The sequence below is a fragment of the Nanorana parkeri genome, unplaced genomic scaffold (assembly GCF_000935625.1).
Source record: "Nanorana parkeri isolate BGI_ZX_2015 unplaced genomic scaffold, ASM93562v1 scaffold32, whole genome shotgun sequence".
NCBI classification, from domain to species: Eukaryota; Metazoa; Chordata; class Amphibia; order Anura; family Dicroglossidae; genus Nanorana; species Nanorana parkeri.
Genome location: NW_017306300.1, coordinates 2,207,825 through 2,232,468, shown reverse-complemented (window position 1 = coordinate 2,232,468; position 24,644 = coordinate 2,207,825). Strand labels below are relative to the sequence as shown.

Below are 24,644 nucleotides of genomic sequence, written 5' to 3'. Positions count from 1 at the left end.
AATCCCATTCATTTTTATGGCCTCTGTTCACACCTGAGCATTTTGCTGCAAGCAGAAAACTCCTGTCGCTGGAGGAAAAGTACATGAGCTACATTTCATCATGTTACAGCGCTTTGTGGTCCCATAGACTTCAATGGGAAACTTCATGTGACAAAACTCTCAGGTGTGAACAGGGGACATAGAAGTGAATGGGATTCCCTGTCTTGAGCGTTTGGTCACGCTTAGCTTTCAGGCACAAACCACCCAGGTGTGAACGGAGCCAAGTGTATCTAAATTTAAAAACAGAAATGTAATATATTGCAGCTTACTAGTCTGTAGATGGGGTGCTTGCATTCGTTTTATTTCTTTCATACTGTTTCCATTATTTTCACTTGATCATGATCCTGCTAGTAACACTTCCTGTCCGAGAGTGACAACGCTCACTCACTTTATGTATCTGTAGAGGAGCAGCTTTGTCAACCTAGGACAGGATGTGTGTTGGGAATACAGAACGACTACCCCATCCCCATAACATAGAGGGATTTGTTCTGTACCCCTAACATACCTCCTGTGGGACAGCACTGAATTTTTTATATGATCAATAGGTTTTCTTAGTCTAGTTTTAGGGCTTACAATATATTTTACATGTGTCACTTCCCCATGTCTGCATCACATTTTAGGAGAAAGATAGATCAGGTCTTTGGACGCTGAGTATATTAGTGTTGCATTTACTCTCCGGCATATGGTTTTATCAGTACATTGCGATGGCAATCATTAGCTAAAGATATACCGAGATTGTATACTTCTATTAGTTCCTTACTTTGTATGTTTGATTTAGTGTTTGCATGCTTTAATTGCATGCCTTGTTATTTTCTTCCCCAATGTTTATTTTTAGATTAGGATACAGCTACATTAAATAGGTACAATCAATCCGAACCTGAAAATCTGCCAGTTAAGTAGACACACAATGCTTTGATGAAAATTCCCGATCTGTCCTGACTGCTCTCTCCATTCCCAAGGCTGCTAACTGAGGGACCAGAAGTCACAACTTCCCAGCCCTGTAGATCTGAAAACATGGTGTGGGGAATCCACCATCCATTCCCACAAGAGCCACGTGTATGCTTACTTGAATCTGCTATCCTTTGTGTATTGTTGCCTCTATGCAGAAGCTTCCTGTTATGAAGACCAGTCAGTGCTGCTCTCTCTACTTGTGCAGGGTGACTGGTCTTGTCTCCGCCCCCTCCTGTAGTTTTCTGCAGGCAGCTTGTAGTGGGTGAAGCCTGATGGGTCCTGCACACAGCTCTGCTTTCAGTACAGGCTATGTACAGCACGGTGATGTTGTCACTGACACTTTTACAAGGTATCACCTAGGATTTCAGAGGCATTTGGTGGAGATTTATAACCTTTAATTATTGAGACATATACTTAAATAAATGTTTTTGTGCTCAGAGTTCAAATTAAACATAAACGCAAACAATGTGCGCAATGTTTTAAAAAGACCTTGGTTTAGATTTAGCAACTTTGAAACACAACACCACACACCTCCTCACCGACATGATGACAGTGCAGTGCTCCCTCGTCCGTCCCGGGGGGGGTAGATCGGAACCGCTGTCATCCTGTCAGTTTCAGGATGACAGCGGCTCTGTGCGTGGCAGAGAGGGGGGATCGGTAAATATCATTTACCGTGTGAGAAGGACAAACACTTGAGCGATCGTCTTATCACTCTAGTGTTTGTAAATAACTGAGTAAGTACACATAGTACTATGTGTCCCCAGTTATGTTCATTCAAGATTTCCTCAATGGGGAGAAGCACTCAGTACAGAGGCTCCTCCCCATTCAGAAACTATTGATAGTAAATAGTTTACTATCAGTGTCTGAATGAATGGGAAGCCTCTGTACTGAGTGCTTCCCATTCACTGAGTGTTGAGGCTGCTGAAAAAGAAATTGAGGATTTGGTGTCAATCAAAAAGGGAAATGTCAGGGGTCTGTTTGGACCCCTAATATTTCCCCGAAGCCTCCCCAACAGTAAAATAATAAATAAGTAATAAAATAGAAAATGATAATCAAAAAATAAAAAAAAATGTAAAACATTATTTAAAAAAAAGTGAAAACTGCCTCCCCACACACCCACCCATATTATTAGACATGTGCGAAGACTAAAAATGAATTTCAGATGAAATGTGTATGTGTAATGCTCTGTGCTGTGGCTGTATGTGTAATGCCCTGTGCGTTGTGCTGTGGCTGTATGTGTGTTGCGTGCGCGTTGTGCCCTGTGTGTGTTTGTTTGTGTTATGCAGGGCAACTGGTGGCTAGTAACTTTGAAGGCCTGGCTAGTAGGTCAGGACCTGAAATTTTGAGCCCTGATATAGTCTATAGATACGTTTTTATATGCTGTGTATTAAAGTTCTTGTGTTGCATATAAAATGCCAATAAAGTCTAAAAATGCAATTTAAAATATAGAATAAAATAAATATAATCCATATGGGTAAAGAAAAGAAAATATATTGTTATTTTTTTCTCTGATAAGGATTATATTTGTTTTAACCTGTCTAATCCACCCAGAAATGGTGGAATGAGATGCAGGACACTAGCAAAAAACTGAGGATTTCCTGGAGTGGGAGGGGCTATAGGAGGGTCCTCGCAGCTCTGGCCAGTATCCAATCACCTACTGATGCCCGCATATTACCATTGTGTCTGAATCTGCCTGTGTCCTTTACGATCAAGACAGCTGTGTTGCCCAGACAAGCCAATAAGTAAATTCTTCCCTTCATTTCTATGCTCCATTAGATATGGATCTGGTTGATAGTACTGATATCTTTATTTCAATTAGTTTAAAGGAGAACTATGGGGTCAGGGCTTTTCCCCATAGTTCTCCTAAGGGTCACGGGAGAACACAAACTAGCGTTCTCCTGTGACCCAAAGCTCAGTATACCGCGAGCTACAGCTTGCGTTATACTGAGACGCCGCAGCCGGGACGAATCCCGACAATACTGTCTGGATCCACCCAGCTGCAGGATTGACAGCTGGCTCTGTCTATCTGGAGGCAGTGCCAGCTGTGTCCGCCCCCTCCCCTGTCCGTTTCGCCAGTCAGCGCTGGAGGATCGGACAGGGGAGGGGGGGAATCCCTGCAGGGAGCCGTGAGTGACAGTCACGGCTCTCTGCAGGGATAGATCGAGAAGTGAGCAAGCGATGGAATGTGTTCTCTCACTTTCCGATCTACTGAGCCGACCTGTGACAGTTTCATTGCGACAGGTCGGCTCAGATTATGAGGTTGAGTGAAAATCACTCGCCTCATAATTCTCCTTTAATATGCAAGAACCATTGTCTCTACTTCAATATGGTCCCCAACAGTTTTCCAATAAGGACAAGGTCATGTTTATATGCGTGTATATCAGTCATGCCACAATTCTCACCTGCTTCATCTGTTGCAATTCCTGCAGGTCATTCTCCAGCTCCTTAATGCGTAATCTGCAGTTTTCCATCTCAAAGGCCCTTTGCTCGAGATCGGTATACTCTTGCAGTACTGCTTGGTACTCTCGCTCTGCTTTCTCTTTTCTTTGGCGTTCCTCTGCCACCTGGGCTCGTAGAGAATTGATCGCAAGCTGCAAATGCTCATTTTCCCTCTCCAAAGGTCTCGGAGACAAATCCAGACATGAAGCATGCAACCTATACGAGTCCTCGTACCTGTAGTTAAAGAAATTGGAAAATTAATGCTGACAGTAGTTAAAGGAAATGTCCAAAACTAAACCTACAATGAAAGGCTGGGCCAACCACCCCAAATGGATACATCTGACATATCTGGACACGTGAGGAGAGTGTACACGCTATATGGGATATACAGTATACACGCTTCTATTTTCTTTGCTCAAACTGCCGGCTGAACAAAGAAAATAGAACAAACCCCTCGATTCGAATATCCTACTGCATCCTTTGTATTCTGACAGTGGCTGCCGGCTGAACAGAGCTGGCAGCTCATTTACTGCTAGCTCTGTTCCACCCATGCATCAAATTTCGGCCAGTTCACCAAGAATCGGCCAAAATTCAAAGCATGTATACCTGGCTTTAGTGTCAGAGAAACTGTATATGGAGGTAAGGATTGGTTTTACAAAAAGGGTTAGTGTTATGTTTAGTGGTAGGGTTACAAGGAAGAGGTGGGGGGAGGGGGGTTAGTGTTACAGGTAGGTTTCGTGTTGGTTAGTCTGAGGGCTACAGAAAGGGTTGGGGTTTGTGTTGCACGGATGATTAGTGTGAAAGTCAGTAGTATTACGACTACCGGGGCAGAGGGTTGGGGTGTTAGTATAAGGAACATGTAAAGATAAGGCATCAGGAGCCTTTCACCATTACTACCAGTGCCAGGCTTCCTGCACTGAAAAACTAAAGGTAGGGTCCAAAATGATCCAATACGGTTACCAGTCTGGGAGGAGCGTACACAACACTATAAGACAATAAAGGCAGAATGCAAGTTGTTGATACGCCACCTCCAACACCGACACGTGTTTACATTCAGCTCTTATATTCAGAAAGTTGGTTTTGTTGCAATAGCGTTTTGTTGCCTTTCTACTTTAAGATGCATTCATAAAGGGAGATAAATAACTTTATTTAACCAATGAAATTAGAGGTGTAAATGCACAGCTTTGATCCAACTTATCTCAACATCCATATATGCCCATGTGCACAATAAGGGACATTTACTAAGCGACAACTGCAGATGCAGATCAGGCTGCCTGTAAGTTAGCTGAGTCTGTACAACAGGTTTTCTGTGCATTTGAGACTCCTGCACAGCAAACGGAGACAGATTTACCACGGGAGATGAGACAGAATTTCACTCAAAGAAAATGCAGAATTATAAGAAGTGTCTACAAAGTAGCTTGCATCGCTACATGGGTGTCCCGGGTATTAGACACCTCACTCCCAAATAAATGAGACATACTGTAAATGCACATGAAAAATTGGAGTTTTCATGGCAACCCAACTCCAAAGTATCTCTTGTGGCATTTCTAAACATACAGTGTCATCCTCGGAGGGGGACATCAGTCGGACGGATCTTCAAATTTTTGAAGATCACTTTTGGATTGGAAACAGACTACCAAAAGACTATTAATTCTTTTGTGCGTTCAGTAGTTGGTTCACACACCATGAAGGACGCTGTTTTTAACTGTTTTATGGTTTTAATGTACATATTTCCAAAATAAAATGTGCATTTATGTCTAAATTATGAGAAATAGTCAGGGGCAGGTTCCATTCTGGTGCACTTCTTTCTTAGAGCAGCTCAGGGGACGTTATGAATGAAGCTACATAATTATAATACATCTGACTCAACGCTCCTGCTTAGCACTGCCTGGCTCTGCGACAGAATTGATAAATGTCTCCCAATGTGTCTACTTACATAGTCAAATGCTAACACTTTCACTACTGTCTCCTTTAACAATTCTTCTGCCAACAAAATTCATGAGACGTGTGTATGAATATGAGACGAATATATTTTTATATATTTATTCCTTTTACAGTTAGGTATTTCACGTAATAAAAAAAGAAGTTGGAGTTGGTTCTATTGCATGTATTTGGTGACCACTCACATTCCTGCACTCACCCAATACAAGAGGTCAGTTCACGTACACAGGGGAAGGTATGAATAGTGCGCCGTCTTTCCCTTTTGTCCCTTCTGAGGCGAACCTTTTCCATACCACGCAGATCCTCGACTTGCCTTTGCAGATCTTCTACCTGCTTCTGTAGGCCATCTATAGTGTCTGTCATGCTGAAAATATCATATATGTTACTTTCAATGGCTATTATAAATAGTAATTGCAGTACGGTTTTTTTACATCTGTTTTTGTCTTTTTTTTACTGAAAATACTATTCAGTGTGAATCCTTCCCAGGCACTTCCCCTTTCTCTACATCTGGACATTCTCAGGCAACTTTTAGACTTTAAAAATTAATTCCAGCCACACACTTTTTTTTTTTAATGAACTGATAAGGTGAAAAATAAGTTACCTCTTGTGTCCTGCTTACTGTTAAAATAATTGATTTAGACTAGCGGGACATTAATACATCCAGAAATGTGGGATTGGGTGAGCTGCTGCAACAGTAAAAGGCTCCAGTCGCATTCCTGCCCCCTCCTCTCCTCTCGTCCATTCATGAAAAGCCTTCAATTCTTTTCACAGAATACAACGCGTTCTATGGACAAAAGGGAGAGGGTGGAGAAGGTGCGGGTATGCAACAGGATCACCCTTTGTCAATCCACAGAATGCCTTGTATGCTATGAAAAGAATACAAGTATTTTTGTGAATGGATGATGGATAAGGAAGAGTCAGGTATGCTACTGGAGCCTTTCACTGTTGCAGATGCATCTCTCATCCCTGTAGATCCGGAAGCTTGGTGGTGTCTGTATTTTCCTGCAGATGTAAATCAATGATTTGTAAAGTAAGCAGGGGACAGTGAAGAATTTAACACAATTTGTAAAAAAAAAAATTCTGTGGCTAGAGTTCAGCTTTAAATCAATTTCGAGGTGTGCGATCAAACACAATTTAACTTTAAATAATATACAACCTGTTAGGCACTGACATCACACAGCTATTAGTAAAGTCTGTTCTTATGACAGATCAAATCAGAAATAAAATCTGTAAGTAAACAACATACAAACATATGGAGCATGTCTCTGACCAAGGACTTTGGCCTCAAGGATATCATTTTGGAGTCCGGAGCAGAAGTATCTTCCTGACTAAATTAAATAGTAATAATAAACAGAAACGAATACTCCACCAACACTGGAGTTGTGGAACTAGATAGAGTTATTGCTTTAAAAAAATTAACATATCAGTCTAGATGGTCTACACAAACACTCCTTGATATGGTCCCATTGGTTAGATAATTGTTCCACATCAATGCCTCTTCTTCCAACGTAATTACTGTATCACTGTATCTTACCTTATCCCCGAGAACCTAATTGGAATATTCCAAACTGATTGCTGTGGTCTTTATATTGCCGAGAACAACTTTTTTTTTAAGTGGGTATCCTTGAACAACAGTGAACTTTCAGTGACTTGTTCTTACATTTTTATGCTTATGACAGATTCTCTGTATGCTCATGTATTACTACTGGAAAATGTGAGAATCTTTTTTTAAAGGTGATTTGTTATTATTCTACTGGTTGTATAGTACATTGACTCTTACATCAAGTAGGAGATATCCAATAATGCTTACACCCATCTCAATCTAAAGGTGCCCATACACTGCTCGATTCTCGTACGAGAATCACGGGAAATCCCGCGATAGTACGAGAATCGAGCAGTGTGAACGAAGATGTGCGACCGTTTCTACTGTACAGTCGCACATCTTTTGTCTAAGCAGCACGCTAGAAAACCAGCCGAAAATCGTACGATTTTCGGCTGGTTTGAACGGTGCTCGGGAGACAAATGCCGAACGGGCCGGTGTGCCCACGCGCACACTGCCCGTTCAGCATTGCGGTCATCGGAAGCCTGCCCCTCGGGGGGGCGGGCTTGCGATGATCGAGGGTACGATCTGCCTGTCCAAGATGGGCAGATCGTACGTTTTGTTAATCACTTTACAACCATCGCAAGACTAAGGTCTTGCGATGGTTGTAAAGTGTATGGCCACCTTTAAAGAGACACTAAACCCAGGAGTTAAAGACACTGAGGGGAATTGATCAAAACTGGAGCAGACACAATCTATAGCAGCTGTGCATGGCAACCAATCAGCTTCTCTCTTTCATTATCAAATTCTAATTGAACAAACTGAAGAGAGAAGCTGATTGGTTGCCATGCACAGCTGCTCCAGATTGTGTCTGCTCCAGTTTTGATAAATTCCCCTCACTGTCCTTCCTTCTGGAGGGTGGCTACTTTTGTTCCCCATGGCCCCCGTGTGTGTTGTAAAGTAGCCACCGCTCCAAGCTCTCTCCCACGATAGACTATAATCTCACAATCAGTTTACGAATAGGTACTGAGATTGTTCCATCACGGAAGTGAGCTTGGAGCGGTGGCTATTTTACAACACACACAGGGACCATGGGGAACAAAAGTAGCCTTACCGTGTCTACCCAGCTTTAGAATTTTTTTTATACAGGCGTTCGTATGAAAAATCTCATCAAAACATTCGATAAAGCTATCAGAGAGCTGCCGATTGTTTGAAAATGTGTTTGGTTTGAACATTCGATTTTGAAAAAGAAGTTTGCCAAAGGAAAACCATATTCAATTAGAGAAAAATGGGTTTCCATCCTGCTCTTTTTTGTTGTTGGTCACAACGATTGCCGATTTAACCCCATTAACTATTAGAAAAATTTAAGAAACAAAAATGAATTTTTACAATAATCCTGTATACTCCTCTTTATTCCCCCTTTTTCTCCTTACCCTCAGTCCATTCGATTATCTCACCTTGCAATCTTTTGTTGAGCCAGCTTGCTCTCTTGTACCAAACGTAAGTTGGTCACTTCTAAATCTCGTGCTACAGTGTCCAGTTGCTCATAAACTTTGGCATGCTGTTCGTTCACTTGACGGAGCATCTCAAGTTGTTTACTCAGATACTGTAGAGGCAACAAAATGACAACGTTCATCTGATTCAAGGATTTCAAATTCAGCAATGAAGACAATCTAGAATAGATATTTCATTTTTTGGTATTAAAGGATTATTAAACCCTCACGTATTTTTCTTGCATATATCTAAATATATGCAAAAACATTAAAAAAAAAAAAAAAAAGATTACAAAAGATTTCAAACTTGCCTGCGTCTCTACCACGCGCTCCCGTCCGAAGATCTGAAGATTCTCAGGCAGGCATATGCGCAGTTCAGATCTTCGGCCAGGAGACGAGGAGAGACACAAGGTATGTCAACGGAGGCAGCGTGCACCCGCACAGACTTCGTGGGACAGGAAGTGCCAGGTAGAGAGAGGAGTCAGCACTGGATCGGAGACCCGCCCCAGCGCTGGAGGGACAGCTGAAAACTACAGGAAGAAGATGATCGCATCAAGAGGCATCATTTATGGTAAGTCTTTACACTAGCATGGTTAGGGGGATTTGCAATTAATGTCACTTTAATTAATTAATTAATAATTCTGATAGTAAGCTCCCAAACCAGGAAAGGTTTAAAATAAGCCTTGAAGACAGGAGCAAGGCAAAAAGCTCCAATCTTCGTCCAAAGAGTTGATGTCGCCATCAGTAATGTGGAAATTATGGATTAAAAGCAGATCTAAACCCAATCACTAAAATCTACACTAGAGTGTGCATGGAGGGAATCTTCCCTGCTTCCCAAAACCCAAACAGTGTGAAGGGAATCTATTAAAAGTGGAGCAGACAAAATCTGAAGCAGCTGTGCACGGCAACCAATCAGCCTCGCTCTTTCATTTTCAAATTTTAACTGCTCCAGATTTTGTCTGCTCCAGTTTTGATAAATTCCCCCCCGTGTATTTTCAATCGACTTTTGTTGAAGGAGCTGGGTGGAAAATTGTCGACTTAACAGCAACCAATCAGCTGCAGTTGCTGTTCTGTTTACAATTTTCCACCCAGCATATTCGAGAAACGTCAATTGAAAAACTGACTTTTGTTGAGCCGGGTGGTGCTAGCAGGGCCACCTGCAGATCACATTTTAGGTGATTCAGCAGGAAACAGTCAAAATCCGATCTGTGTATCGGGCAGCGTAAGGGCACGTTAATACACGAAGTGTTAGGGCTGTGCCGGCGGCTTTTTCAGCGCAGCCCCAACGCACAGACAAGACATTTTGCCTTGTTTAATTGGGCACAGTTCACACCACTACGCTGCAATTTGTGTGCGCTAAAAAAAGTAAAGGTTGTTGCACTTTTTTCGGCGTAGCCTGGTATGATACGGTACAACCGCATTGCACCTTGCCGTGCCAATTAGACTCCACGAAATGTCACAAATTACATTTCAATAACGTTCTAACATAAAAAAAGCATAGCTTGCTTGTGTGAATTGGCCTTTAGGCACATGTGCGTGACTAGTAACAGTGGTGATACATAAATCACAAATATCTTGTCAAGTACAACAGTTCACATAGAATTATTTTAACTATGCATTTAGTGGTTTGGTTGGATTTAGTTTTAAAGGAAATCTAATCTTTTATCATTTTCTTTAGCTCTACCTGTAAAAGATCAGGCTGATATAACCAATCTTATTAATATGCCTTAGGCTGGCTATACAGTGAGTGAATTTCACTCAGTGAGTGGCCCTGACGACAGCCTCCCGCCTAACATTCTTTGATCAGAGAACTGAAGGAGCCAGATGAAAAATGAAATCATATATATACATGGGGGGCAGCCATGTTTGGTCATTATATATACAGGCTCTGCATTCTAGTGTTATGTTTTGGCTGCCTCTTCTCAAAATAAAATAACTTTAAAGCTGGCCATATACTGGTAACTTATTCACGTTCAGCCTGCATGACGCTTGGTTCCCCCATCCACGCTGTTTAGAGAATCTCCCCTACTGTCTATTGTATTGCGACAGCAGGCATCCGTGGTTGTCATTATACCTGAACAGTGACTGCAGCTGATTCGTTGCAGTCCCTATTAGGCCAACAATCTTCAACCTGATTCCTTCAACAAAAGTCAATAGAGCAATCAACTATCGTCAAACAGAGTGGTGCCGACATAGCCGCACACAGCATGAAATTTGAAATTCAAGCATTGTATGGCCAGCTTAACTGAATACAATACACTCCCTATGAGGCGGATATGTTATCTAAATAGGGTTTAGCTGTGAAAATTATGAAAATGCTATAATAGCTCAAAGTATACACCAATCAGCCATAACATAACACTGACAGGTGAAGTGAACAACACCTCTTACAGTGGCACCTGGAAGTGGGTGGGATATAAGGCAGCAAGTAAACATAGTCCCTGAAGTTGATGTGTTGGAGGCAGAAATATGGGCAAGTGGAAGGATCTGAGCGACTTTGACAAATATTTATGGCTGGAAGACTGGGTCAGAGCAACTCCAAAACTGCAGCTCTTGTGGGATGTTCCCGGCCTGCAGTTGCCAGGACCTAACAAAAGTGGTTCAAGGAAGGAAAACTGGTGAACTGGCAACAGGGTCATTGTAAGAGTCCAGGGCTTACTACGCATGCGCCAATGGCGCGTTGCCGCAAGAGGAAATCCGCGCCAAAGACGTGTCAGTGCACCAACCCGCGCATGCGCAGAAGACCTGATGGAAAAAGGCAGGAAAATGCCCAGGAGGCGCACAGGAAGTGACCTCAACCCGATGGGAAAAGGCAGGAAAATGCCCAGGAGGCGCACAGGAAGTGACCTCAAACTGATGGAAAAAGGTGGGAAAATGCCCAGGAGGCGACCTCAAACTTCAATCATCACTTCCCTATATAAGCCCAGCCCAGACATTGCTGGATTATCTTCAGTCCCCCCTTGTTCCTGTGCTAGTGTGTGATGTCTGAACTTGTTGTGACCTGGAAACCTATTTGACTACTCTTGATTGCCGCCTGCCATTGACCTCGGATTTGTACCTTGACCATTCTACTTCTTTGCCCCTTTTGTACTCAGCTGCCAGATTGGAACTGACCCCGGCTTGGATCTCGACCATTCTTCTGATTAACCCTTGTGTACTTCCTTGCCAGAGTGGACTTGACCTCGGCTCGGATCTTGGACTAAGGCTTGCACGATGCTCTGCACCCCTGGCACCCGTGCCACTCAGTGTCCACCAAATCTCTGTCTCCATCTCCAGAGACTTCAAGGACCCGAGGTGCAAGGGAGGCCTCCCCACTACTTCGGTCTCACCTTAGGTACGTGGCCCCGGTGACAGTCATGCATGGGCAGCCAAGGCTCATTGATGCACGTGGGGAGCAAAGACTGGCCCGTGTAGTTCGATCCAATAAAAGAGCAAATGTAGCTCACATTGCTGAAAAAGTTAAAGCTGGTTCTGATAGAAAGGTGTCTGAACACACAGTACATCACAGTTTGTTACGAATGATCTGCAGACTGATCACGGTACCCATGCTGACTTGTGTCCACTGCCAAAAGAGCCTACAATGGGCACGTGAGCATCAGGACTGGACCACGGAGCAATGGAAGAAGGTGGCCTGGTCTGGTTACATCATGTGGATGGCCAGGTGCGTGTCGCTTACCTGGGAAAGAGATTGCACCAGGATGCGCTATGGAAAGAAAGCAAGCCGGTGGAGGCAGTGTGATGCATTGGGCAATGTTCTGCTTGGGAAACATTGGGTCCTACCATTCATGTGGATGTTACTTTGACACGTACCAGCCACCTAAAACATTGTTGCTGACCAAGTACACCCCTTCATGGAAATGGTATTCCCTGATGGCAGTGACCTCTTTCAGCAGGAAAATGCGCCCTGCCACACTGCAAAAATGGTTCAAGAATGGTTTGAGGAACGAGTTTAAGGTGTTGACATGGCCTCCAAATTCTCCAGATCTTCATCCGATCGATTATATGTGGGATGCATTGAAAAAACAAGTCCAATCCATGGAGGTCCCACCTCAAAACTTACAGGACTTAAAGGATCTGTTACTGACAGCTTGGTGCCAGATTCCACAGCATACATTCAAAGGGCTAGTGGAGTCCATGCTTCAATGGATCAGGGCTGTTTAGGCGGCACAGGGGGGACCTTTTAGGCGGAGATCATAATGTTATGGCTGATCGGTGTATGCTCCTGGCTAAAATATACACACTATACGTACTCCTAAAGCTAAGCTACTTTTACCATTTGTTGAACATGTCTTTTATATAAATGTAGTTTGCAATTCCTTGAAATAGACTACAAACAGAAAATAAATGGCACATTCAGTCCGGCAACCAATGGTACTGTTCTGGCTTAGAATATAAAATCTGATCTGACTTAAAATCAATCAATCTGCAATCTGAAGTATTTAGGACAACACTGGTCCTTCAGGATTATGGCTGAAAGTGATAGAACAGTTTGATAGCTCAAAATGATATAAAGGGTAGATAGTAGTGTCCTGTTACCTCAATTTCCTGCACTTGATCCTCATTGTTCAAATACATTTGCTGCAAAGAGACTTCCAGTTCCTTGTTGCGCTCCAAGAGAGTCTTTCCTAATTCTGCTGCCAGGTGCAGATCTGCAAAGAGTAATTCGACATTAGTTCTAACTTCCCCTTATGGGTGAAAGTTGGTGGCCGTTCTGCATGTACATATTTTATTCTAGCATCCACGTCAGGTTGGGCTTGTGAAAATGTCTTATACAAGTTGGGTTCATTAAACTGCAACCTTTCCCCTCCAATGAAGTGTAATGACATAATGATGCTCTTGAAAGCATTGTCACTGCTTTGACCTTTTCACATTATGGTTGCACTAAGGCCCATGGATGCCTAGTAATGATGTATGGAAATTATATTTTGCAGAGTATCAGAAAAAAAAAGCTACAGAATGCTTTGTGTAAAGAACCTGGCTGATGGATGGGGTGAACGTACATCCAATGGTTACAGAAAGCAGACCTAAAAGTAAAACAAACAAAGAGCAAGAAATACATTGCACACTTTTTATCTATGTAATGTTTTACTTTTTCTAATAAAAACCTGGTGATCTTTCCAGTGAACAGGACTTTCTCTGATAGGGTGACAACTCTAAATGCCCTGCAGTGAATTCAGTGCAGTGTTGTCACTGGGAACCTTCTACCAGTGAAGGACACTTCACACTCCATCGACAGGTGTTCTTATTAACAGCATAGAACCATAGTCCACTTTGCCTGAAGAGAGGAGTGAGCATGTCTGCACAACAGCTGGAAGAAGTAACCTCTGGATCTCCTCCTGACTCTGTCTCTGTAAGAAGACCTTTAGATAAACTTACTTATTTTTTGGGAATTGGGCCAATAGATTTCAAGGCCAATTCCAACGTTTTGGGAAAAGAAACAATAAATGCACCCACACCAATTAGAAAACAATTGCATGTATTAACCTATTAATGATGGAGGGTAAAGCCTCATACACATGGGGCCTGTTGCAGTATAAAGGGCCGGTTGTTAATGCGTCCGGAGCTGTGGGAAGAGGCGTGCAGGCAGTTCAATTAACTCTATGGAGGCAAAGGAGCTGTCCGCCCTCACATGCTGCTTTCTGTAGATTTGAGTTTTGACAACCACACACAGACGCTGTGTGGCCTTGGACACAGACATGATGGGTCTAGGTCTCACACCGTCTGTGTGCGGCTGTTAATACTCGGACCGGGGGAAATTGCATGGCTCCTGCGGTTCCATAGAGTTATATGAGCTGCCTGCATGCTTCTTCCCACAGTGCTGGGCACATCAATGATTGGCCCTTCACGCTGTGCAGGGCAACGTGTTCCATGTGAGGCCTAAAACAAACCTTAAGGTCTGGACCCACTTTTGAGGCACGTGTTAGTAAAACTGGAATATCTTTGCAACTGCTTAGTGTATCCAGGTGAATTCTACCTTGTTCTGTTCAGGACAAAATCAGGTCGTTGGTCTCCTTGCTGGGGCATGCTGTGGAGCGCCCTTCCAGCACAAAATTATGTTTGCTTATATGCAGTCCCAAGTAAAAAGGCCCACTCCGGTGAGGTCTCACATACGCCTAGCAGAAAAGTGTTAATAATGTGAAATGGAGCCTGCAAAGCATTGCTACAGAGATCAATGGATCATGGGTGCAATGGCCAAACTTCTGCAGACTGTTCCTCCAGCCCCAGTACCTCCGTACAGACCTTCAGTTATGAAGCTGGAGGAAATCATCAATGGACTTCAAGTGTGGTTACATCACCACACCTATAGTCAATCAAGAGTCCCTATGCTGCAGTATTTTCATTAAAGGAGAACTATGAGGTGAGTGCTTTTCATTCATCCTCATAGTTCTAGCCGACCTGTGACAATGAAACTGTCACAGGTCAGCTCAGTAGATCGGGAAGTGAGCGAACACATACCGGCGCTCGCTCACTTCTCGATCCTGTCACGGCAGAGAGCCGTGACAGGGGAGGGGCTGGATTCCCCGCTCCTCCAGCGCTGACTGGCGGAACGGATGGGGGAGGGGGCGGGTACAGCTGGCTCTGCCTCTACATAGGCAGAGTCAGCTGTCACTCACGCAGCTGGGCGGATCCAGACATAATTGTCGGGATCCGTTTCAGCTGCGGCGTCTCAGTATACCGCTAGCTGTAGCTCGTGGTATACTGAGCTTAGGGTGACGGGAGGACGCTAGTTTGTGTCCTCGCGTTACCCTTAGGAGAACTATGGGGAAAAGCCCTAACCCCAGAGTTCTCCTTTAAGCCCTAGTTCACACCTAGGCGTCACCTTTTTTGCACGTTTGTACGCGCGTTAGCAGCATGCGGTTATTTGGGCGCTGTGCACATTTGTATGCGCGTTTTTATGTGCGCACATGAAGACACACGTTTTGATTGGCAGCTCATAAACCACTGTGGGCAATGGAGGAACGCGCGTATAAACACGCAAAAGCGCTCACGAAAATGTGCAACATGCTTCTGTTGCACGTTTTTGGGCATTTCCAATTAAGTCTATGGGGAGCAAAGGGGCTTTTACCTGGCCAAAGAAGCTCCTGTATCTTTTCAGGCATCTGGCGTTTTCCTGCTTGGTGTTTTTCTGCTCAGGTGTGAACCAGGGCCATTGGAAATCATGGGATTTCTTGTGTTGGGCAGTAAATGAGCCTTTATTGAAAGTAAAAACCAAACAAACAATTAAATAAAAATGAAGGTATTAATGCAAATATATGAAGCAACCTTGGTATTATGACAGTCAGAAGCACTGGTGGCCTCCATTCTGTTATATTTGCAGTACATTGCTCTTTCCTACCGTGTTTCCCCGAAAATAAGACAGTGTCTTATTTTCGGGGTAGGTCTTATATTACAGACATCCCCGAAGATAGCGCCAGGTCTTATTTTCGGGGGATGTCTTACTTTCGGGGAAACACGGTATATGTTTTCATATCAACATAATTGTGGCAAATTTGTCATTGTAACAATGAGTAGTCATCATCATTCATGACATACTTCTTTAAACAATGCAACATAGACATTTCCAGTCTTGTGTCACTAACAAAGCAACGTCTGTCATACTCTGTCAGCGTGCCATGAGCTCATCGCGGTACATAATCTGCAGCATTCTATTCTAATTGGACTGTCTGTGTCTGCCCAGCTGTTTCTGAATCGCATCCACTGATGGGAAACTCGTGATTAAAAGCAGAGGCTTTGCAAGGAAATTATATGTTTGACGTCGTTGTCAAGATTAAGCCCTGTCTTCTGGGCATGGAATTTCAAAGGCACAATAAGCAACTGCATCTGTAACTTTTTGGATACACGTTTACATCTTTTCATAGAAATGTTTTGAAGAATCCTAAAGCTGTGGCGCATGGTGGAAAAAACAAATTTGAATAGAACCCCATCAGATCTAAAGCAATATCTTTCAAAGATCCTGAGTAATCTTTTATTAAAACAATTAGGGCTGCAACCAACTAATCGATAATGAGAATAGTTTTCAACTATTCTCATTATCGATTAGTTGGTTGGATCCCCTAGCGTTCTCCTCTACGCTGGAAGGAGGGCACACCAATCAGTGGGCGGGTGTAATAACCCACCTGCTATTGGCTATTACAATCTGAAATGGCCAATAGCAGGCTGACTTGCACCCGCCTACTACCTGCTGTATTTACATTCAGCTGCCATCTGTGGAATCTTGCCACTGGCAGTTGTCATTCCCTTGCTGAAGCTATTCAAGCACCATGTGCTTACAGAATTATTTAAAAAAAAAAAAAGGTATGAAAAAGTCATTTTCGGTTTCGGCCTGACAAATTCTGTTGTGGGAGGTGCTTTGCATTTCAATGGCACCCCAAACGCACCCCCCGCCCACAGTGTGATTGCCCGCACTGAAACGCACAGGGACCGCAATGCTGTGCGTTCCAGTGCAGTGCGATTGCAAACAATTGTGCATGCAGTTTTATTCTGCAGTAAACTCTATGTTTGTAACACTCCATTTGTGTATTTTATTCTAAATTAAGGATGGTGTTTATTGAATTTTTTTAAATAGAAAAAAAATTAAATCGGTCAACTGATTATGAAAATAATCATTAGTTGCACCCTAAAAACAATACTTTAAAAAAATTAAACTCCAGGCAAATATTAATAAAGTTCTGTATAAACAGTTATTGGGGGGAATTTATCCAAACTGGAGCAGACAAAATCTGGAGCAGTCGCCCATGGCAACCAATCAGCTTTTCTCTTTTGTTTTCAAAACTTAACTGAACAAATTGAAGAGAGAAGCTGAGTGGTTGCCATGGACAACTGCTCCAGTTTTCATCTGTTCCAGGTTTGATAAATTCCTGTTCTAATGAATGACAACCAAAAATTTGGCATTTTCTTTCACTTTCAGTGATAAAAGTCACCAGGACAAATAGAAAGACAGCAGTAAAAACCCGACAGTTGTTCTAAACCCTTTCCATTCTATCCAAAGAAACCCTTGCAGTTTCAAGAAGAGCTCTGGGCAAAACTTTTGTTGGGGCTACCTACGCACTGCAAGGGTTAAAGCGACATTACAGTTACAAATCCCCCCCCTCATGCTGCTTTAACCAGTTGACATCCGCGGTGTTAAACCCCCTTCCCATCCATCCAGCTGAAAAAAACGAGCACATATAGACGATCGGCAGGCTATAGAGCCGCCGATAGTCTATATGTTAAACACCCGGCAACGGGTGTCTGCATTGGTCGGGTCTTTTCTGCCCGTGCGCGCCCGAGCAGAAAAAAAATGCCGTCTGGAGAAGGCAACCCGCCAATGCTGCAGTGCCGTCCGTCCGTTTTTTTTACAACGGGCGGACAGCAACTGGTTAAGGACTTACCTTAAATGATGCCTCTTGATCCGATCATCTCCTTCTTTCCACTCTTATTGAGAAGTCCCTCCTGCGCTGGTGTAGGTCTCTGATCCAGCGCAGACTCCTCAGGTCCCACGGTGTCTGTCAGACGATTGAGTGCATTCGCCTCCTCTGTGTCTCTCCTCTTCTACCCGCCGATGATCTCTACTGCGTATGCGCCCGCCCCATCATCCTGCACGGCTGCTCAAGAAGCTTCAGATCTACAGTCTGGAGTGAGCAGCGTACACAGAGGAAAGTTTTTACCTTTTTGGCAACTTTAAAATAAAATTTTTTGCACATATCTACTGCTTGCTAGCAGTAGCTATATACAAAGAAGTGAGACTTTATTTCTTCTTTAAGTGCTTGTTTTTATCTATTTATTTCATACCGAGATCCGATGGGCATGGTTTTATTGTTTACATCCAGCGCTGTAATGCTCCCTTTGCTGACCACACCCACATATTACAGCCCCATATACTTCTAAGGGGCCATCTCCCAGGTGGGAGACTTCAGGAGTCAACAAACAGCAGAGCAGCAGCCCTCTGATCTCAGTAAGTATATCCCAACTGCTGGCATTAAAGTGCAAAGTTACTGAACATCATTTTACAGATGATTATCTTGGGACCTCGGCAGCCTTCCTGTGAACCACAGCACCTGACACACATTTCCTCCTCCTTTCCGGGGAACCACGCTGCGCTGCTTACAGCATCTCCGCCACCCGCGAGACCATCCGGACCCCTGGTAAGACCCCGCACAGCCCACCTGAGATACCCCACACAGCCCCCCTAAGATCCTGGGGACATCAGGCTGTCACCCCAGAGCAACACCATGTAGCCTAATGTTATTCTGCATTGCTGTATAATGTATTGCTGGCATTTGTAGTCCTCTATAGCTGGTGGTATTCTGCATTGCTATATAATGTATTGCTGAGATTTGTAGTCCCTCTACGGCTTGGAGTCAGTGGCAGAACTACCAGGGTCACAGCTGCGACTGGGCCCTGACACTCTACTACTGTCCTAAAATCATAAGTCTGTATTGTTTAAAAAAAAATAAGGGATCAGTAATTGGTATTGGCGAGTACTTGAGGAAAAGTATCAGCACTTGGTACTCGGTCTTCAAAAAATAGTATTGATGCATCCCTGCTATCTGGCATAGTGAAACTTTTATTTTTAGTTGATTAAAGTAGAATTAAACTCTGAGTTTTTTTTGCATTTATCTACTGCCAGCATTTATCTACTGACTAGATCTATGCAAAAACATTTAAAAAAAGTTACCAAAAAAGGTAATTACCTGTGTCGCCGCCGCTCGCTCCCGTCCGAAGATCTGGAGCTTTTCAAGCGGCCGAGCAGGATGATGGGGTGGGCGCATGTGCAGTAGAGATCTTCATTGGGGAGAAGAGGAGAGACACAGTGGAGGTGAATGCACAAAGCCACGAGCTCTTCATTATATACATGTTCTCTTTCCTTGCGGCATCCCCTATGATCTCACATTGTTGATCAGCTGTTTGCTTGTGTCTGAGCTTCATGTTGACACTCACTGGATTCCATCTCACTAAAAGCCAAAACAGCAGAAGCAGCTTTGTGATGGCATTTACACATAGTCATAGTTTTCTAAAGCAGACTAGGACCAGAAAACAAGAAAATGTTCCATGTCAAAGATTTTCCTAGCAGAGGGGTGTTGCCTGTGGCATCAAAGCTTGTGTGTCTGTAGGCTCCAGTAATGGAAATCTGAAGCGCCACAATTCAGCTTTTTATTAAAGGCTAAGCCCATGTTTCATGTTAGAACCATAGTTAGGGCTTAACATGAAACATGGTCAGATCACAGACCCCCCCCCCACACCTGTATCGTAGGGTTCTTCTCCCTGCAGGCTGCTGCTGTTTGAATTTGGCGCAGCTGTGCATGGCTCTGCCCACACAGTGGCGTCATCTATTCACAGATCCTTTGACGGGACCTGTGAATGGAGAAACTACAAGTGCCATCACCTACCATGGCAGAGGGACTTGTAGTTGCAATGGCACACATGTGTGGTGATGTCAGCACACTTGTAGTCCAATGACACTTCCTCCAGCCCCTAATACTGAATATCCATACTGTGGTACAAACATGGACGGGAGGAACAGTCTGCAGGAGACAGAGCATTGCACCTGCAATCTGCTCTCATGGTTATACCAATGCTTTAATGGCTCCTTTGCAAAAAAATAATAAATGCACATGTTTTCTTTTATTAAGATGAGCTCAGCGGAGAGAGAACACGCACTGTTTGAATCAGGCAGAGCGCCCCCTAGGGCTGCACTTCTAACATTCAGATGTATTCTGGAATTTAGGAAGGACGGGGGTCCCTTCCCAGTAGTTCTTGCACAAGGGCCACTGGTATGTACTGGAAAAGAAGAACCTTTTTACTAGCCTAGCAATGGTTTGCAATGTGCTGGTGGTGGGGCTCCTATAATTCATAGGGGAAAGGGTTGTGGGAAATGTGTGGGCTGTAAAATGTGAAAAATCAACTTACGCACAGCAGCCCCCTCACCTTTCTTATCGGTCAGCGCGTTCAATCACTTCCAGTTTCTGCGCTGCCATTCCCCGGCTAGAGAGGCCGCAGAAGCTGATCAAGCATAATCTGTGTTTAATCAGCTCCGATGGGCTGCAAAGGTGACATCAGGAGTCTAACAGACTCCTAATGTCTCCTTAAAGGAGGACCTGTCATCGCTAAAGTGCTATTATATAGGGGACATGCACACACTAAACGCAAACATGCTTTGGCTAAGCCTACATATAAAATTGCCAATTGCATACGCCTATAGACAATTTGAGGTAACCTAGTTTTTCGCCATTTATCGGGCGCTCGTAATTTTTAAAACAGAACCCTGGGCAAATTAAATCTTAATCCTTGCAGTGGGGCTATCCCAGCATTGTGAGGGTTAAGTGCTCGTTTTGTCCAGGGAGCTAATATAACAAAGTTATACTCACCAGAACCATGATCGCAATTGGCTCCTACACCGCCCCCTCCTGCCTTTCTCCTCCTCATCCTCTCCAGCAATGTTATGCCCCTTTGTGCTCTCACATTCTATAAACTGTATAGAACGAGATGGCTCACAGAACCTCAGACCGCTGGAGAGAGGCTGAAGGGGAGAGAGGCTGAAGGGGAGAGAGGCTGAAGGGGAGAGAGGCTGAAGGGGAGAGAGGCTGAAGGGGAGAGAGGCAATCTGGGATCACGGTTCAGGTGAGTATATCTTATTTTATCATCCCTAGATAAAACGAGCACTTAACCTTTACAGTGCAGGGATAGCCCTACTGCAAGGGATAAGATTTGATTTGCCCAGAGTTCTGCTTTCAGTTTGGCATGATGGGTATCTATCTACTCAGCACAACCTCCTCTTTTATATTTTACCAACCAATGGGGTCTGAAGTTGTGTTTTTGTGCACTAAATGTACTTTTTACTGAAATTTTGTCTTTGATAAACAGTTGCGCTTTGATAAACAGTTGACATACAAATTTGCAACTGCTGCCGTTTCCTTCTGCATTATCTCTACTCTCAGGAATTATATCATTCGGGGGGAGGGGGGTTAAGTAATTCTAAGGGCAGCAAATACAAAAATGGCTCTGTCAGTGAATGGGTTAAAGGCACTTTAAAAAAATAAAAAAGGCCACGTTTTGAGAAAAGCCGTGTCAAATTTAAAATACAGCAGCAGCCTGTGGGGAGAAGAACCCTGCGATTCAAGTAAATGTGGAGGCAGGATGGGGTGCTGATGTGACCATGCATATGGTTGTAACATTGGCCAAAAGGTGAACTTAAGCCCTCGTTAACACCTGACCGTTTTGTAGTGCGTTCTACGCTCGACGAACGCTCTACAAAACGGTCAAAAATATAAATTGCATTGTAGTCAATGGCCTCGTTCCCACCTTGCCGTATTTCCACCCGTCCCTAACGCCCTACAAAACGGCCCACGCCTGAAAAGGTCCAGGTACTACTTTGGGCCGTTTTCCATTGGGATACGGCCAAGTAGCCTTCGGGGTCGCGCAACTTTTTTACCGCGACCGGACAGAAGCGCATATTACAATACGCCTAGGTGTGAATGGGGCCTAAAGCAGAATTTCGGGCAAAACTTTTATTAACCCTTGCAGTGGAGTTAACTGCTCGTTTCGGTCTAGGGAGGACATTTAAAAAAATGACACTTACCTGATCCTCAGAGCCGGCTGGCTGTCACAGCGCTCTGCTGCAGTGATGGCATCCTCACACACATTGTATAGAACTTGATGATTTACGGGACCTTAGACTGCTGCAGTGGAGGAGGATTGAGGCGGAAGGACTGGTCTAACAGCAAGCTGGCTCCGAGGATTGGGCGATCTCTTCCCTAGACACAAACGAGTAGTTAGCCCTGGTATTGCGGCGGTAACCCCACTGCAAGGATTAATAAAGGTTTTGCCTGGAGTTCTGCTTTAAGTACAGACATATTCTTAAAGCTCAACCCGGGGGGGAACCCTGGTGTCCTCATTTACAATGCAGACTATTGGCTCTTGCCTTGTAATTGATGATGTCAGAGCGCCTGTCACTGAGGGACCCAGTCACATAATGTGGAGTGAGGGATAAGGTAAGTAAGCTTGGAGTGGAACATAATGTGATAATACAGCAACAGGCAGAAGATGTTCATGTGCTGGGCAGGCCGACAACACTTTGCATCGTCACATTAGCCTGCAGTCCTGATACAGGAGCGATCACACAAGGGTGACAACCCAACTGCTGCATTGCAACCAGAGTAGTAAGTGTTGTCAGCTTACGAAAAGAAGTGTCCTTCACTGGTCTGATGAACTTTTTACCCTACAATGCTAAAAAAAAAAAAGACAGAAAGGATACAGACACAGGAAAAGGAAATGATCCCTTACCTTGCTCCAGATCATGCTGATCATACCAGGGCTCATCCTCCTCACTATGGAACTCTTCCATTCTTCCTGCTCCCAACATCTGGCCTGCCCGACCACCAAAACTCCGTCTGGACACGCTGCTACAGAGGTCGGTGCCACAAACTGGGATTTGTGGAGTGCAAAACTGGCGATGAAAGCTTCAGAGGGGCAAATTGTAACACAGGCCTTCCTGTTCGCTCATGGGCACCTAGCGCCTTCACAAGTCAGGGTATAACAAGCCACGACCTACTGCACTGGCACTGAATATCCAGTATATCATTGGATGGGTCGCCCCAACAGGATTTATTACTGATGCCCCCCAATGCCCCATTACACACAACTCTCCATTTAAATAGCAATAGCAGAGTGATCAGAGCAGTAATATTGGCCCCTGTGTGTGATATTCCCCTCTACTGATGCAGCAGTGAGCTGTGTGATCTCATTGATCGCTCCTGCTATTGTGGCACAATGATGACATGCAGGCACAGCTCTTCACTTTCCGGCAGGATCAGATCCCCCCCTGTGCTGTGTGTCCGGGCCACCTCAGCCTCACCTATACATGAGTAGAGCTCTACCCGGTACACGCAGCGACCATCGCGGCCTCTGCACGCCCCCCGGTCCTGCGGTACGCTGTCCTGTATCCCCGGAGCATCCCCAGGCCTGGACCGGCTGAGCCCCGCCCACAGATCCAAGCTCTTCGTTGATTGGCCCGCGCCTTCACCTCCTTCATCGCATCATCCTGGCCCGGCATCTTTAACCCTGTCGTGACCGCGGCACAGATTTGAGCGTGCAGCCTTATTTCACCACCGCCTCCACTAGACCGTCCTCTGTACCAGGACCCAGAGCCCTCCCGCTCATCTTTTCACAACGAAGTCTCCGTCCACACCGAGCCTCTGTAAGGTTACTGGGCGGGACCTATTTACCTCTGGGCGGGCTCATTCACCTAGGGGCGGAGCCCGGAGAGGTTACACGGATTCCTCAGTCTCGGACACCGAAAACATACGCCAGCCGTGTGGGCGCGTCTGCTGATGTCATGAGGGGCGTGGTCACCGTCGTTGATTGACAAATCCGGTTTGCCAGCTGGTGCAGGCGGATTCGATAGGGGATCGGACCGGGCCCGTCAACGGGACAGCTCGCGGCGGCACCGGGATGGGGAACTCTGACACCAAGCTGAATTTTAGGAAAGCAGTGATCCAGCTGACGACCAAAACACAGGTACGGGGGGAGGGGCCCAACCCAAATCCACACCTTCCTCCATAGAGGAGAACAGGTGTTCATGTCTGCAGTATAGCCTAACCTGGCACTGTCCTATATACAGACAGGTAGAGTCTTTCCTGGATACTGCATGGGGGAGCATGCTTCCATCATCCAATATACAGATCAAAACTGGACATCACATCATGGATTTACTTTATAAACAACACCAAGTGGATCTCTATATAGTTTCATTTTATATATGTTTTTTTTTTTTAAATGCATTTACTTATATATATATGTATGTGTGTGTGTGTGTGTGTGTATATATATATTGAGTGCGCCAACTGTTTGTATGACAGCCAGCAGAAGTTTGTTAAAGGTCAGAGGATATTTCCAATGTGTTTTGGGGGCGGCACAACTTCCCCCATCATCAAAGCTCAGAAATAAAATAACATTAAAAAAAAATATGTCAGAACATACAACCTACTGAAAATGTTTAGGGGGGAATTTATCAAAACTGCATCAGACAGAATCTGGAGTAACCAGCTTCTCTCTTCCATTTATAAATCTTACCTACTTGTCTGTCTGCTCTCCTCTAATAATTTTCAGTAGGTTGTGTGTTCCACCAATCAGCTTCTACCTTCAGTTTGCTTATTTAGGATTTATAAATGGAAGAGAGAAGCTGATTGGTTACTATGGACACTTGCTACAGATTCTGTCCCAGTTTTGAGGAATCCCCCCCCCCCCCCCCCCACTGACAAACA

General features: G+C 44.4%; 2 protein-coding genes across 2 annotated transcripts in view; one reads left to right on the top strand and one right to left on the bottom strand.

Moving 5' to 3' along the window:
* Positions 1-22,744, bottom strand: part of CDR2L (cerebellar degeneration related protein 2 like) — a 23,782-nt gene extending 1,038 nt beyond the window's left edge. Inside the window, exons 1-5 of the mRNA XM_018568579.1 lie at positions 22,666-22,744; positions 12,940-13,052; positions 8,368-8,516; positions 5,570-5,734; positions 3,393-3,663 (exon numbers count right to left, since the gene is read on the bottom strand). Of these exons, the coding sequence (XP_018424081.1) occupies positions 3,393-3,663; positions 5,570-5,734; positions 8,368-8,516; positions 12,940-13,052; positions 22,666-22,744 (777 nt within the window). The remainder of the gene's footprint in view (positions 1-3,392; positions 3,664-5,569; positions 5,735-8,367; positions 8,517-12,939; positions 13,053-22,665) is intronic.
* Positions 22,745-23,643: 899 nt separating this feature from the next.
* The window catches only part of HID1 (HID1 domain containing), a 56,471-nt gene continuing 55,470 nt past the window's right edge, over positions 23,644-24,644 (top strand). Inside the window, exon 1 of the mRNA XM_018568618.1 lies at positions 23,644-23,898. Coding sequence (XP_018424120.1) covers positions 23,833-23,898 — 66 coding nt within the window. The 5' untranslated portion in view covers positions 23,644-23,832. The remainder of the gene's footprint in view (positions 23,899-24,644) is intronic.